Below are 14,555 nucleotides of genomic sequence, written 5' to 3' on the forward strand. Positions count from 1 at the left end.
TTTACAGCATTGTACAATATATTCAATGAAATACCAACATGCTGCATTAAATGGATCCATAATCCAGTCATACTGAGCACTGCTGGTTGGGAAATATTTTTGAAATAAACTTTGCAGGGATGTGATGTAGGCCTACTGTTTAATACATGGGATCACAAGAGTGGCTCCCGAAGCAGACGTTTCAGCGATTTCACTCAGATTCTCAAAGGCATACTGTTGCGATCGAGACGCCTGTCCCATACCTCAAGTTTTTTGGTGAATGCAGTAATCTTATCTGCTAGGTGAGGTAGGTGCTTGTCTTTGCCTTGTAACTGGATATTTAACTCATTGAGCTTTCCAAATATATCGCAAAGATAGGCCAGCTTCAAGAAATGTTCATTAGTGAACGTGCTTGCAGATTCAAACATGCGCTCACGCTGCCATGACACGAGCGCTTCCCTATGAATAACACAGTGCGTCCATTGCGCATCGGATGCTACCTGGGAATAGGCTACAGATAAAAAAATAAAATAAAAAAAACCTCCTGTTTTTCGCGCCCTACCTGGCATGTCTCCGCGACCCAGTAGAGAAACGCTGGTTTAAGGGAAACGAATTATTGAAGACTTCAACACTCACCAGCCCCATTACAAAAAGGCAAAGACCACATTATATTTTTGCCCATTTTCCAAATCACAGTGAATGCAGCCAGAATATTATAATGACCTGGCTCCTGTTATAACGGGCCAGTAGGCTACAGGGAACCCGCGACGTCCTCTATTTTCATCTAATTACTGTTTTTGCCATTGTAATCCCTTACTTTACTTGTTACTTGAAAAAAGTAATTGGATTACAGTAACGCGTTACTGCCCATCACTGTTTGCTACACATCTGCTAACAGGTTCGTTAGGTTCACCCAGGCTAAAGTTCGTAACGTTTTCCCAACAGCTCAACTGATAAACATAAGCTAGGCTACAAACACAAGGGGGGTAGAAAAACTTTACAAATAAGTTTCTTATTATTTTTTTTATTCAACAACCTGGCTGTAGAAGTGCAATCCCAGACAAAGTTTAAGTCGTGTTAATTCCACTGTTCCCATCGATATTCAGGCTGTCCTCCTCAGTCATCTCCATGGTCAATCTGAAACAACACAAAATAAACATTAGCCATTTATTCCTTTTTGCAAATAGGCTAAGTCACAATTACACTCGTTTTTTATCATCAGTGATCCTGTTAGCGTTATCACTGTTTTTTCCAAAATAGTTATTGTGATGGCTGTTTTGCTTACGTTAAGCTAGTTGTTGTTGCTGGAAAATAATAGTAAAGTTATCAATCGCTCGGTTGCTTGTTGTTGTCTCTGAATAAACCAACAGAGATAAAAAGCAGATAGCCTACTACCTTGAAAAGTTGGGCTGTCCTAGTCCAACCCCAGGCTGGCAAATCATGTCAAAAGATTGATAGTGAGCAAACCAAAGATCCTTGATTAACATTACTGCTTGGACTTCTGCATGCGTGGCAAGAATATGGGGTTGTTTCATAGCACTGTTAGATCTGACACAAACAACAATTGACTACTTTTATCACTGCTAGGTAATAATAAAAATAATGAAACGAACATATGATCAATATTGAGCCAACTATATCTTCTTTTCCAGCCTTACTGTAGAAATGAAGTGGCCATGGGAACATAGTGCACCCCCATGGTTTAAATTTGTGTCATTCCAAAATACCTTTTTTTTTCTTTAGCAGCCAGTTGACAATGAAGTAGGGAAAGGACAGTCAATTTAGCAGAATCAGCACCTTAATTAATATCATTACCACCTGGGTCTGCTGTGAAAAAATGGTCTTTCGGCTCATATCCGTATCACAGGTTTGGGCCAAATCAGTGTTTTGTATTTTAAACGCATCTCCTGACTTCCAGTTGAGTTGCGGAAATTGGACCTGGGACAAATCTGTAAACCGGTGATAAAACAGCATTGCTAGCAGAGCTGAAACCTGTATCAGGGGTAGACCTGGCCCACAGTCAGATACCGTATGTCCGCTACAGGCGAATCTAAAGGCTTTTATGCGGATCCGGCCCAAAGGAAATTGCTATCTGGGTAGAGACGAGTCCATAGCAACAAGTTCATGTGTTGAATTTGTTATTACCCAGTGTGCTTTGTTGAATGGTCTCAATGTTTTATTGTTTTGTTTCATGTGAATACTTACTAGAGGAGTAAATTATTTCAAGTAGGCTAATGCAGTTGCAGGAAATGTGCATTTAGTTTCCATGCTTAATGTGTGTTTCCACAACAATGTTAGTGAGTAAATCTACTGAAATGGCCTCCATCTTGGTGAAGTGTGACATCAAGGACACCGGAGGATGGACCAGAAGACCTGAGACCAAGACGACCCAAGTCCAACCCATAGTATGCTTCACTGACAAATGTTGATGTTGATGCTTCATCATCACATAGACCAAAGGTAATCAAAAATTAATGTTTACTTATGAATATAACTTTATTGTTAAAGGTCTATTTTTGAATGCAGAACATAACCTAAATTGAGGATGAAACTAACTTTTCCTTTCAGTGTGTATCTGTGTGCTTCTCTCCTCTGTGTATATGATATATTAGTTGTGTTGTCTCATGTAAAAGTGTTAGGCTGTCTGTGTGGACTGCTTCACATTTTCGCCTCACCATCATATATCTTTTCTGTGTTAGTAAACTGTAACTATTTGAGGTCCTAATTGATTGTGCTATTTTTTAGGAGGCACTTAGAGGGAATGCCTGAACCCTGAGAGGACTAAGACGAATATTGGTGAGTTTGTTTTATTTGTATGTCTTTCTCTCCAACTCACTTTGTATTTATCTCCAATTATCGTGATAACACAACATTGTTTCTGCACTTTAGCATCTGTATTTGTGTCACTAATATTTTGCATGTTCTATTGGTATATGTTCTGTCTTATTCAGAGACCACCCTGAAGCAGTTCCCAGGCCAGACACTCACTCCAGATTGCTGGGCCAGGCAAGAAATGCCAAAGTGAAAGAACTGAGGTTCCATAACAAAAACAAAGATTTTCAATAAAATAGAATAAAAGATACCAGAAGTGTTGTGTGATTCTTCCTCTTTATACTGATACTATGGTTGATTTTAAGTAAACACAATAGTGAAATATTTATTGATCAATGTGGAAAATATCAAACCATAGTAAAATATGAACTATATTAGAGAAATATATGTCTGAAATATATAGATCATGTGATCAGAATCTTCATCAAGGGTCATGTGATCATGCTTCTTAGTGTCATATATTTAAATATATTTAATTATATGCATAAAATATGATGATATTGAATATTTACTTATATTTTGAAATATATTGATACATACATGGAAATATATGTATTTAACATAGATGTAAATATATTTATTTAACAGATGTGCTTATACTGAAATATGTTCAAGCTGCATATATGTGAATATATTATTTTTCTGTATGGGACAAACACTCACATCAAAGCAGGGTGACTTCTTCAGATTTGCGAGTGCTGTCAAATCGATACGGTTTGCTCATATAGTCTAGTGCAGAGCCATTTATATGGCTCTGGTCTAGTGGTGTGGTGGTGAAGTGTCATGCTGCGTTCAAGAGCGTAGTGTAGGTCTACGTCCCGTAGTAGCCTAGCCTATATTTTAATTTAACGTCTTTAATGGTAAGAGACGACAGAGATGGAAAATGAGCGGTTGTTTAAAATTAAATTACAATGCCAGACACCTTCAGATATGAGAGACCCCCTCAGGTTTTTGACTTTGTTGATTTCATGGGAGCCAGTCCTCACTCTATGGGAGCTCGGCTCCCTCTGGCTCCAACGTAATTCGAGCCCTGATTTCACAAAAATAGGGTTAAAACAGGTAAATAAAAAATGGAGACATCATTTTTCTCCATGTTCAATGACCTCTAAAGACAGTCCAACCACTCTCCAAAAATTAACATTTCAATCCCACAGAAACCACAAAGGCCCCCTGACTACGTCTTAGAATCAGCGACAAAAGTATATTATCTCTGCGGTTGGAACCTCCATGAAAGTAATTGTGGTGAATAATTATAATATTAACTTAGACTGCCAAACTTCAGGAACACTCAGGAATCAGGTTTATTCTGTTACAAGCAGAGAGGGTAAAAATGGTCTATGGTCTGTGTAGCCAATGGCACAGAGGCCATGGCCTCTGTTGGATCAACCTCTCCCTCTCTTCCTCAGTTCTCCATCCTTCTTCTTCTTACAATGCAAGTTAGTCACTTTTGTATGGGTTAAACAAAGAAAGAAATTGGCGGCAAAACAATCCCACGTGGTTGGTTCTCCACTTGGCATCAGACACACCTACTCACACCTACTTCACACCTACCCATTCTTATCTGAAGAGCATGAGGAGAGATATCTTATATATCAGAAATATCACTTATAGAAAATTCCAAACATTGAACAAAACATCCAACATGAATATATTTACATTTCATGACACATGGATACATTATAGCAAGGTAACACCCTTTGTCTTGTGGATCTGATAGCCCTTGGAACCAGTACATTAGCATTTCATTAGGGGAGGGGAGGGTGTCTCTGTTTAATGTCAAGAGGGGCCATATGGCTAACTGAAACTAGTCTTGAAATTAAATTATTATTAATTTTAACCCTAAAATTATTGCTATCAATTCATAATTTACAACAGACTGATATTATGGAGAGAAGAGAGAGGGAGTAAACGTAATGGGTCAAAAGAAAATACTGTAAAATAATTGAATGCTGCAGGGCCAGGCATCAAACAATCGCTTTTATTTAGGGGAACCAGAGAAATTGTCCTTTAAGCATTACAGTGTTGCTGATGTGTATTTGAACGTTAACTGATCAAATGCATTTCTTAATCAGATGCATTCTGTGTTTTTATGTATTTTACACTGACACACTTTTATCACACTTCTTAACTCGACTTCAGAATCAACAAGTTTTTCAATATGCTCTGTTTGCCCAGGTTCATTAGTGCAAAATTTCCAGCAGCACTCCCGAACAGCAGGAGGCGATCACTACACATGGTACCTTTACGTCTGAACTTGACAAATCCAGGAAGAAGATAAGCTGGACAATTCAAATTTCACCGCGTTCGTGTCATTTGCTAGCTAGGCTAGCTATTCGGAGTTGTGACATTTGCGTCTCAGGAATTAAAAAAGCAATTTTCTCGCAACAGTCTTTTCAAGATGACATCAAGGAAAAGGTAAAGGAGTTGGTGCAAATAAGTAGTACGGCGATTAAACATGGCGTTAATGTTGAAGGTAACAAACGGACTGCTTTCGTTTATGCAGAGAATGTCTCTGTAGACGGGCTCTGGTTTATGTTAAGCTTTGTCAACATTACAGCCCGTAAATCGAACAAAAGTCACCGAGTGTGAAATGTCAGGTCGTTAACTAAAGTGGTCGAAAAGTTACCTTTCTTCATTATAACCGTCGTTAATGGCATCTTAACTGAACAAGCGCGATCAATTACAGGAAATGATCTAGCTGCTACCGTAATGGTAATGTTATGCTAGTCTTCTGGCATCTGGCTTCGCGTTATGGCTGCATTATTTAGACACTCTGCTAGCATTTAAGTCATCTTGCCAAATGCCATGAACAACGCACTTGTACAAATCAATCCATTTCATGAGTGACTTATTTTTCTTATAGGTATATGGAGACAACATTACAAAAGATTAGGCTTTACGTTGGCTAACGGTTGGTTGGCTGCGCGTCACACAAGCTGCATTTTGCAGTATTTTTAGCACCAACTTTATAACAACAGATGCAATACATCGTGCATGCGATGGCTGCATTATTTAGAAAATAATCTTGCCTAATGCCAAGAACACATATGCGATCCATTTTATGAGTGACTTCTTTTTCTTATAGATCTATGGAGATAACGCAGTGTTTCCCATACATTAACTTATTTGTGGCGGCCACCACAATATCAACATTGACCACCACACAATCATTTTCCATGTTGTACTATTTAAATTGGATGGAATTCTTTCATTGTAGAGCTATGTGCACCTTTGCACAGACTCTCCTTGTGTCTCTCTGTCGAACCTACATGCATGTTTAAAGAAAACATTAACAATCCTGCAAAGCATAGAAGACGACTAGCTAAATTGTGCTTAAATCTGGTTAGCATCATAACCCCGCTGCACTAATTTGTTAACTTTTGCATCCAAGTTAATTCTGCAAACCTACCACCATAAATAGAATTAAATTCTGTGGGAAACACTGTAACGTTACAAAAGATTAGGCTTCAGTAACGATATTTCCATCCATTTTTTTGCCTGTTTGATTTGATTTTCATGTGTCAACTGGCAGGGCGACCAAATGCACGCATATGTGGTGTGTGTAGTTGTAGGATTCTTCAGTGTGATGTGTTTCTCCTTTGTCCTATGTGTCCATCATTTGAAATTGTAGTGTTAATCAAATTCATTTCCATGCTTGCATAGCATACAATATGTTGATCATGGTTTGGACCAAGAGAGAAAGAAGCACACATCAAAAATTGTCCATTTATCGGTATTGTTTTTTTTATTATTGGTTACATTTGTATTGAGGTAGGCATGGCCCATTATAACCCACCCCTGGCCCTGCCATGAATGGGTTATTTAATGGAAAAATTCCTTCATGGGTATCTTTTTAGTGGTTAATCAATGGCTAGAGTGTATTTTTAATTAACTGTTCCATGCTTAGATGCCACTCTTTGATATGTCCTCAGTGAAACACTGGCCTCATCCCTCATCTCTGGCATAAATATGGCCATGGCACAGCTGGTGGACATATGGGATGGCATTGGCATCATGGAGGAGCAGAGAGTTGAACGGATGTTGACCGTTAAGAAGCACATAGAGGTATGTCATGTTTCATGCAAATAATAATGTATTCATTAATAATAATAATGAATAATGATAATAATGTATTCACGAATGACTCTGATAAAAGTTTATATTTCTATTCAAAGGATCTTTTGAGGGATATGATCACAGAAGAGGAGTCCCTGAGGCACAGAATCAAATCAAGCATTGTAATCTCACAGAAGCAGCTTGAGGCGATATGTGAGGAAATGAAGGAAGGCCCGTATAAGGTGTGTGTGTGTGTGTGTGTGTGTGTGTGTGTGTGTGTGTGCCTCCCGTATGTGTATGTATAGCGGAAGTGTGTGTATAAATGTCTTTTTACTGCACCCCCACCCCCCAGCTGGAAGAGGGCCTGACCATCCTGCAGACGGAGAAGAACCTGCGTTATCGTCTGGAGGCACTGCAGAAGGAGAAGAATGACCGCCTGAGGGATCTGAAGGCTCTGCAGCTAGAGGACGAGGAGTTGTGTGTCCAGCTCTGTTCTACACCCTACTACGTGCCGTCCAATACCGTGCCCTCCTACGAGCAGCTGAAGGCCCTGCGGGAGCACATCCAGGACCTCACTGCTGAGAGGGTAGGGACCAGCACAGCAGGGCAGGACAAGGCCTTTAGAAACCTACCTTTTAGCCCATGTACATGTTCTTTGTCCCTTTTAGCCCATGTACATGTTCTTTGTCCCTTTCCCTGTTGTCATGTCTGCCCTGTAGAGGAGCAGGCTGGCTGTGTTCACAGCGCTCCGTAAAGACATCGCACTTCTGGCCAGTGAGATGGGGCACGACCCAGAGACCAGTCTGGAGAGGGAGGCCGTGAGTGATGACCCAGATGTGTTCCTGCTGACTCACGACAATATCAAAGCTCTTCAGCTGCTGGTTGGGCAGGTATGCTAGAGTCAAGACATAATTCACACAAGATGTATACATTACATCAAATATCTGAGTCAGTTTCCTTCGTTTGAAGTTTGATTAATATGTGCCCCTTGTTGTGTGTGTAGTTACATTAATGCCAATTTCACACTCAAGGATTCATCATTTGGTCTAACAAAATTGGAACATGATGAGCTGTTGTGTGACAGGATGCACAAGAAGCTGTTTTGTCACTTTAAATATAGACATAGAAACTGGAACTTATGTAGGCTACAGAAATGGCAAAACGATCATTCTCCACTGATCCTACAATGTTAAAGGAGAATTCCGGTGTGAAATTGACCTTAGCTGCACTGAAAGATGTTGCCGAGTACTTACCTGTGTCCAATAGGCACCTTCTGTCACCCCCTAGTATTCCGAATTGTGCTGATTTTCGCCGAACTTGCATAAGGTTTTCAGCTAGCTGTGGGGGCATAGCGTAGCCTATGCAGCTAAATCGCTATTTTTACACCATTAAAAATGTTCCAATTAACTCCACACTGCATTGGTAGACTTCTGAGGGTCTTGACATTTAAAACGAGATTCTGAGAACTTTGGAAGTGCACAGGAAGTTTATTAAAAAAGACTGTTTATACAAGCAGTAGAACTACCTTCAAAGAATCTCTCCGATGGCCGACATCTCAATGAAGTCGCGATCAGTCGACTGCCGAGCACGAACGAACAGGAAGGACAGGGGAACAGATTGCAAAAGTAATTACAAAATTACTAATTACAAAAGTAAATAGGAAATATATAGTTACTGTCTACATGAGCATGATGAGTACACGGTATCAACGAAGCTCAAAAGGTTTTACATCAGTGATGGGAATCTCGCGTAATGTTGATGGAAGACGTGCTGTTGCTGTAAGTACACAGCAACATCTTTCAGTGCAGCTAAGGTCAATTTCACACCGGAATTCTTCTTTAATTATCTCAGGAGGTAACTAGACTGTCTAGTATGGATCATATCTGAATATGGAACAAGTTAATGATTGCAGTCAGAGTCAACTTTCTGAATGAGTAGCAGGGAGCCACAGAGCCTGACCCTAGGCTACCTCACTGCCTCACCTGAAGAACAATCCGTAGCCAAGAATGATCCACATGGGAACTTTATTCCAGCGGGTGGTAAATTCTTGATTGGTTTGTTTGCATTACATGGGCTCCAACGTTAGTTCACCTGTTATTCCCCCTCACAAGGCTATGCCTAGATAGGCTGCAGAATAATGGAAGGATAACACGTTTCTCTAGTAAAAGATCCTGTAATATGTGCATCCCTGTCATGGATCAGTTGTCATGTAATCTTAACAGTATAGCGAACCTATTACTAGTGAAGTCGTGTATTCTAGGAGACCCATACGTTTGGCCTAGCCATCTAAATCGACCATTGTCAAAATACGTCAACTGGCAAGCTTTGTTTACATACAAGGTCAGCACACCGTTCACTCCAGAACTCCTTCTGCTTGATGTAGCTAGGGGGTGAAGAAGGGGTCTTTGATTTTAACTCGAGACAAGCTGAAGGAACGAGCCATGAGCCTGTGGAGTCGTTTAGATTGCCCTGAGAAAGATGGCGGATTCCCTCTGGACACTCAAGGGACCCTCACTAATGACATTTCACGGGTAAGGGCCCTGAGAAGGTATGCTTGCCTCACAATGTCCAGCTGTACAATAGTCCATAGCCTACCATACTTCATAATTCTGTATAAATTGGGCTTTTTTGGGGGCTTTTTCCTTTAGCTGTGTTTGTGGATGTTTCATACAAATCTTTCTGCGTAGCTAACTGACTTGGGATCTGTATAATATGCCTGTGCAGTGGCAGAATGAGGTAGACCGTCTGCAGGAGCTGCAGAAAGCCCGTCTGGAGGACGTCATCGAGAAGGCCCGGCTGGAGCTGATGGACATGTGGGACAAGTGCCTGTTTGGACCAGAGCAGAGGGAGGCCTTCAACTGCTACTTCTGTGACGGTAGGGTTGGCTTTCTATTTGACTCCGAAGGGGGTATACCACGAAGTGAGTTTACAGGCTTACCCAGGTGACTTCTGGAGTTACTACTGATCTCCAAACAATGTCACTTTAGAAGCAATGCATGCAGTAATTAAACATTATTTTGAAGATTAGAGGTTACTTAGAAATTACTGGGATAAGCCAGTAACCGCACTTAGTATTACACCCCTCTAGTCATTGTCTTAATGTTGGCATTTGTATATTTTGGATGCTAAAAGGTGTTAAACTAGGTTGAATAATGTCTCTTTGCAAAATGTTGGTTTCCGAGATGCATGCAAGTGTGGAGACGGCTTTGTGAATTTGTTCATTCATGATCTGCGTCTTTCCGTGGGGTCAGTTAATTACACCGAGGAACTTCTGCTGTTGCACGACGCTGAGCTGGTGAAACTGAAGGAGTACCAAGAAAAAACTCGCCCCCTCCTGGAAGCTCTGGAGAAGTGGGAGAAGAACTGGGTCCTCTTTCAGGACTTTGAGGTACTCCTACATCCATCAAAACCCAAATGGTTCAATTAACATGGAGTACACTCCGGTAGATAGATATACATCAGTATTGCACACAAGGGATGGGATTCTGTTATGATATGTGCTATTCTGATATGGCTATTAACTACACTCTGTGTTCTCTTATTATTGGAATTTGAGAGCATTATGTGAGCGAATTCAACACTTACAATTTATTCCCAAGAGTGCTTGGGTAGATTGGTTGAGTCTAGCTGTTGGTCCAAAACCTTCCACTTTCCCTGATGAGATTAGTGCACCCTCATTACCCTGGGTGTATTGTGGTCTGTAAAGTAAACAATCACAGTGCTTCAGAAGATTAAAAAGGAAATTGTGTTTACTAACGAGGAAGTCCATGACAAAACGATCTGTGAAGTGATGGGTGTGCCACTCACTCTCTCTCTCTCTCTCTCTCTCTCTCTCTCTTTGTCTTTCTTTCTTTCTTCCTTTCTCTCTCTTTCTCTCTCTCTCTCTCTCTCTCCTTCCCTTCCTCCATCTCTCAGAGGAAGGCATCTGATCCGAGCCGATTCTCCAACAGAGGAGGAGCGCTGCTGAAGGAGACCAAGGAGAGAACCAAGGTCCAGAAGATGCTCCCAAAGGTATTGCCTTTGCTTGTACTTGATGCTGGCTAAAGGGTTGTTGATCTTTGCCCCCCGACATTTTTGTGCTCCTGAAGCAACACGTGGATTGGTTAGAATAATGTGTGGCCTGTCCAATTTTTGTGTGTGTGTTTCGTGTGTGTGTGTTTGCACGCATGCGTGTGTTTGTGCGTGTGTGTGTGTGGAATGCATGACTAGCTTGAAGAGGAGATGAAGGGAGCAGTGGATGCCTGGGAAAAGAGTCAGGGTTCGGCGTTCCTGGTGCGAGGACTCAAGCTCATGGACTACATCTCCGTTCAGAGAGAGGAGTACAAACAGCAGAAGGACAAGGAGAAGAATGAGCGGGTATGTGTCTCATCGCAGCCAGCGAGCTAGACCACTAAGGCCTCTGTTCGCAAACACCAGGAGCAGTGTTGTCTTGCAAGGTCAATGAAATGTTGGCATTTTATTGAGGTGGAATGTGCCGGTAGCTTGCTCTAAAAGCCACCCACAGCTTGTTGAAAATTCATTCATTGCTATTTCCTGTTTTAAACAACACCAAACTACCGGTACTTTGACCTTTACTTTCACAGAATATTGAATGGGCTTAGGAATGTTGCTACATGGCGGCGGAGTCCCAACTCCATTTTGGCCAATTTTCTGTCCAACACATGTACAGATTTTTTCCCCATCACAGTTGAACTATATGTGTGTGCTGTGCAAGACTACAACCAGTGTGGTATAAAACAAAGGTTGTTTTTCAGATGACCAAGAAGACGGAGAACACTCCCTTTAAGACTCCCACCAAAAGGCCCCCAACAGGCGCATCTGGAGCCACCCCCAACAAGACCAGAAAGGTACCACAACTGAAATTATCCATTGAGCTGCTCAATTCTACTCACAATCTTTTCTGACTCCATCCTTCAGATAATCATTAGATGGAATGGAATTTTTTTTATTTTTTAAAAGATATAATTTAACAACGTCAAACCATTTACCAAAATCATATAAGCCTTATACTTTGTGATATATGCTATATGAACACATTATTATTATTATTATTATTATTACTATTATTATTATTATTATTATGATGATGATGATGATGATTGCTAATCCTTTCACATGATCTCTTAGCAGACGCCCAATCAGACGGTGTTGCGCAGTGCCAGTGTAAGCACCCTCAGCAGTGCTTCATCTACTTACCTGTCTGTGCCCTCAGGGAAGCCTCCAGTGGGCTCCGCCAAGGTATGTGTGCATCGCCACAGCCTGGTCTTGGTCTTAGATATCGAATTAGAATTATATGTTTAATTGGTAGAATTACTAATTACTAATGTTTAATTGGTTATTGCCGTTATTCATTGGTATTCATTGGAATTACTCTGTTATTGGTTTAGCATTACTTAGACTTCACATTCCACTTCCTGAAAAGTGAAAGTTATAGACAAAACCTCATTCGCACGGTTTGGTTTTTTTTTTCTAGAGGAAAAGTTAGTTTTTTTAATGAGTTCTTCACAGCTGAGAATTGACACGATTCAGTATAAGAATCTCTGACCTGCTAAAGAACCCTGGGGAAACTCTGGAATGTTAAGACTGCATATGTATTATGTATGGAGTTTAAAAATCTGGCCAGCTACAAAACAATGCACATTTTCTTTTCACCTATAGATGGTGCAGTTGTGTTGAAAACCAAGTGCTCCTGTTGCATATCAACCAGGCTCTTCTAGCAGACAGGGAGTGTTCAACAGTGGACCATATGGACCATGTGCCTGGTCGTGTTGTTGTTTATTTCATGTTTGTATGTATATTTATTTCTTCCATAGAAAAACAAGATTGAAACCAGCCTCAGAACACCTCTTCAGGTGTTCAACTGCACAGCTGAGCAAATACCTGGCATCACCTACTCAGACTTCACGGTAAGGATGAGCTCTATTGCCCAACTCTCCATGTCTGTCATGCCTGCTTAGCACTGGTCAGAACTCACCCCACAGTCTGGCCCCATATGGCTTACAAAAAAACAACTATGCAATTATGCTTATTTGAACATTTCTCGCCATGCATGTTTTAGTTTCCTGATAACTTCACTGGGTCATGGTGCCATTCCTTGTAGTCATTTGGGCATGCTCCCCCTTCGCTCTCATGCCATGCCAAGATTGCCCATGGCTGGGCCAGAGGTCCAGTGAAATACCTGAGCATTGCAACAAGTTTCTATTTCTGAGCCCTTAACAACTTCAAGACTTTATGCACTGACCTGTTCAAATCCCATAGCACAGGAGGAGAATAAGCCAATCTCTCTCTCGCTCTCTCTCTCTCTCTCTCTCTTCAGAAAGGGGGGGAAATGAGCCCCATGCATCTGTAATAACACGGTCAGGATGTCAGCTTTACTGAACATTGTTTTGTCTCCTCAGAGTGAACTCTCTAAGAAGGCCAGTCAAGAAGCCGTACTCAACAGCACCGTACTGCTGGATGTGGAGAAGGGGAACTAGAGGGGGGCTCACCTTGGAGAACTGTAAGCCCATACTCCTTTGATTTTAAAAAAACATGTATGAACAAAGGGGAGGAGGAAAGGAGAATCGTGGTATGTAGGGGTGCTTCCAATGAGGACCTTTTAGAAGTGGTATGCTGTGCCTTCCAAATACAATGTACTGTTTGCTATTGAAATCCACATATTTACTTATTTTTTGTCTCCCACATTTCCCAATTTGAATGAGACTATACCCACGGTCATTTTGTTTGTGTTCGTGTGTCTTTGTATTTGTTTTTTGTCCTTTATTTGTATATATTTATCTTTCAAAGAACTGTTACAAGGGTCCATTTTTTTTTTAAAACAAAGGGATGGGGCCAGGGAAGTTCATGTATTCTGTTTTGCACATAGAATATGAAACATTTGCATTGCTTCTTCATATATAATAGAATAACTGAATAAATATTATATATTTTCAATTGAAAAATAAATGTTGAATGTATTTTTGTGCTGTTTACAACTTCATGGTCATTCCTGGTCCACTTAAAAGCATACTGAGGCAAAGTCTTGCGTGTTGATACGCAAGACTCTAGAGATCATGGCCAAATCGGGCAGACTGAAGTCTGTCTCTTCAGAGCATCTGATTTAGTCACGTGGGCCATTGTGCGCTCTGGGTGCCTCCTTACCGAACGTAGCCATAATCCAAGATGAATACCTTATTACATTAAACTACTACTCAAAATTGCACGAGTCAGTATTGATTCAAAAGAGCGATGGAGTACAGAGAACTGGTCTGTTGTGACTGGGTTCGCCATTTTGTTTTAATTGAGTGAAAGGCTTTCATGTCTAATTGCCTCGTACAAACAATAGTATAACATTGCATTTATGGTATAATGCTTTCAGGACAACAATGAACATTAGATTACTGAGTCACACAACTAGCCCTGTTAAATGGCATCAAATTGTTTAGATTGCCAATAGATACAGTGGTGTATTTATCTAAACCAGGCTGAAATTGAGAGGGGGAAAAGCTGTCGACACTAAACACTGACCTAATTAGTTGGAGTAGCCAGCGTCTTTTGAAACGGCTTGCTGTTCTGTCACATATAATTTGATGAGCATTTGATCCAAAGGAGAAAAGCAGGAAAAAACTATATATACCGGTATATATGTTGTCACATAGCAACAAGTTATTGCTCCTGAGTCCTGAAGCGCCAATGTGTATATTGAAATA

General features: G+C 40.8%; 1 protein-coding gene and 1 long non-coding RNA gene across 2 annotated transcripts; both read left to right on the forward strand.

Annotated features, from left to right (window-relative positions):
* The first annotated feature begins 1,789 nt into the window (after window positions 1-1,789).
* LOC125304225 lies at window positions 1,790-3,061 on the forward strand. Its single transcript, XR_007195211.1, has 4 exons — window positions 1,790-1,846; window positions 2,278-2,439; window positions 2,725-2,775; window positions 2,931-3,061. It is a non-coding gene; the product is annotated as an uncharacterized LOC125304225 (long non-coding RNA).
* A 2,028-nt stretch (window positions 3,062-5,089) lies between these two features.
* zgc:86764 (uncharacterized protein LOC797431 homolog) lies at window positions 5,090-13,343 on the forward strand. Its single transcript, XM_048258254.1, has 14 exons — window positions 5,090-5,226; window positions 6,744-6,876; window positions 6,987-7,109; window positions 7,220-7,453; window positions 7,587-7,757; window positions 9,255-9,398; window positions 9,592-9,742; window positions 10,119-10,255; window positions 10,783-10,878; window positions 11,077-11,223; window positions 11,622-11,714; window positions 11,998-12,105; window positions 12,681-12,773; window positions 13,266-13,343. The coding sequence occupies exons 1-14, from the start codon at window positions 5,210-5,212 to the stop codon at window positions 13,341-13,343; spliced, it is 1,725 nt and encodes a 574-aa protein (XP_048114211.1). The 5' UTR covers window positions 5,090-5,209.
* The last annotated feature ends 1,212 nt before the right edge of the window (window positions 13,344-14,555 follow it).

This window comes from Alosa alosa, chromosome 12, assembly GCF_017589495.1.
Source record: "Alosa alosa isolate M-15738 ecotype Scorff River chromosome 12, AALO_Geno_1.1, whole genome shotgun sequence".
Classification (NCBI taxonomy): Eukaryota; Metazoa; Chordata; class Actinopteri; order Clupeiformes; family Clupeidae; genus Alosa; species Alosa alosa.

Coding starts and splice junctions, on each gene's coding strand:
- zgc:86764 (XM_048258254.1), top strand. Junction 9,399..9,591: donor TCACTAATGACATTTCACGG/GTAAGGGCCCTG, acceptor ATGCCTGTGCAG/TGGCAGAATGAGGTAGACCG. Junction 12,106..12,680: donor CTCCAGTGGGCTCCGCCAAG/GTATGTGTGCAT, acceptor TTTCTTCCATAG/AAAAACAAGATTGAAACCAG.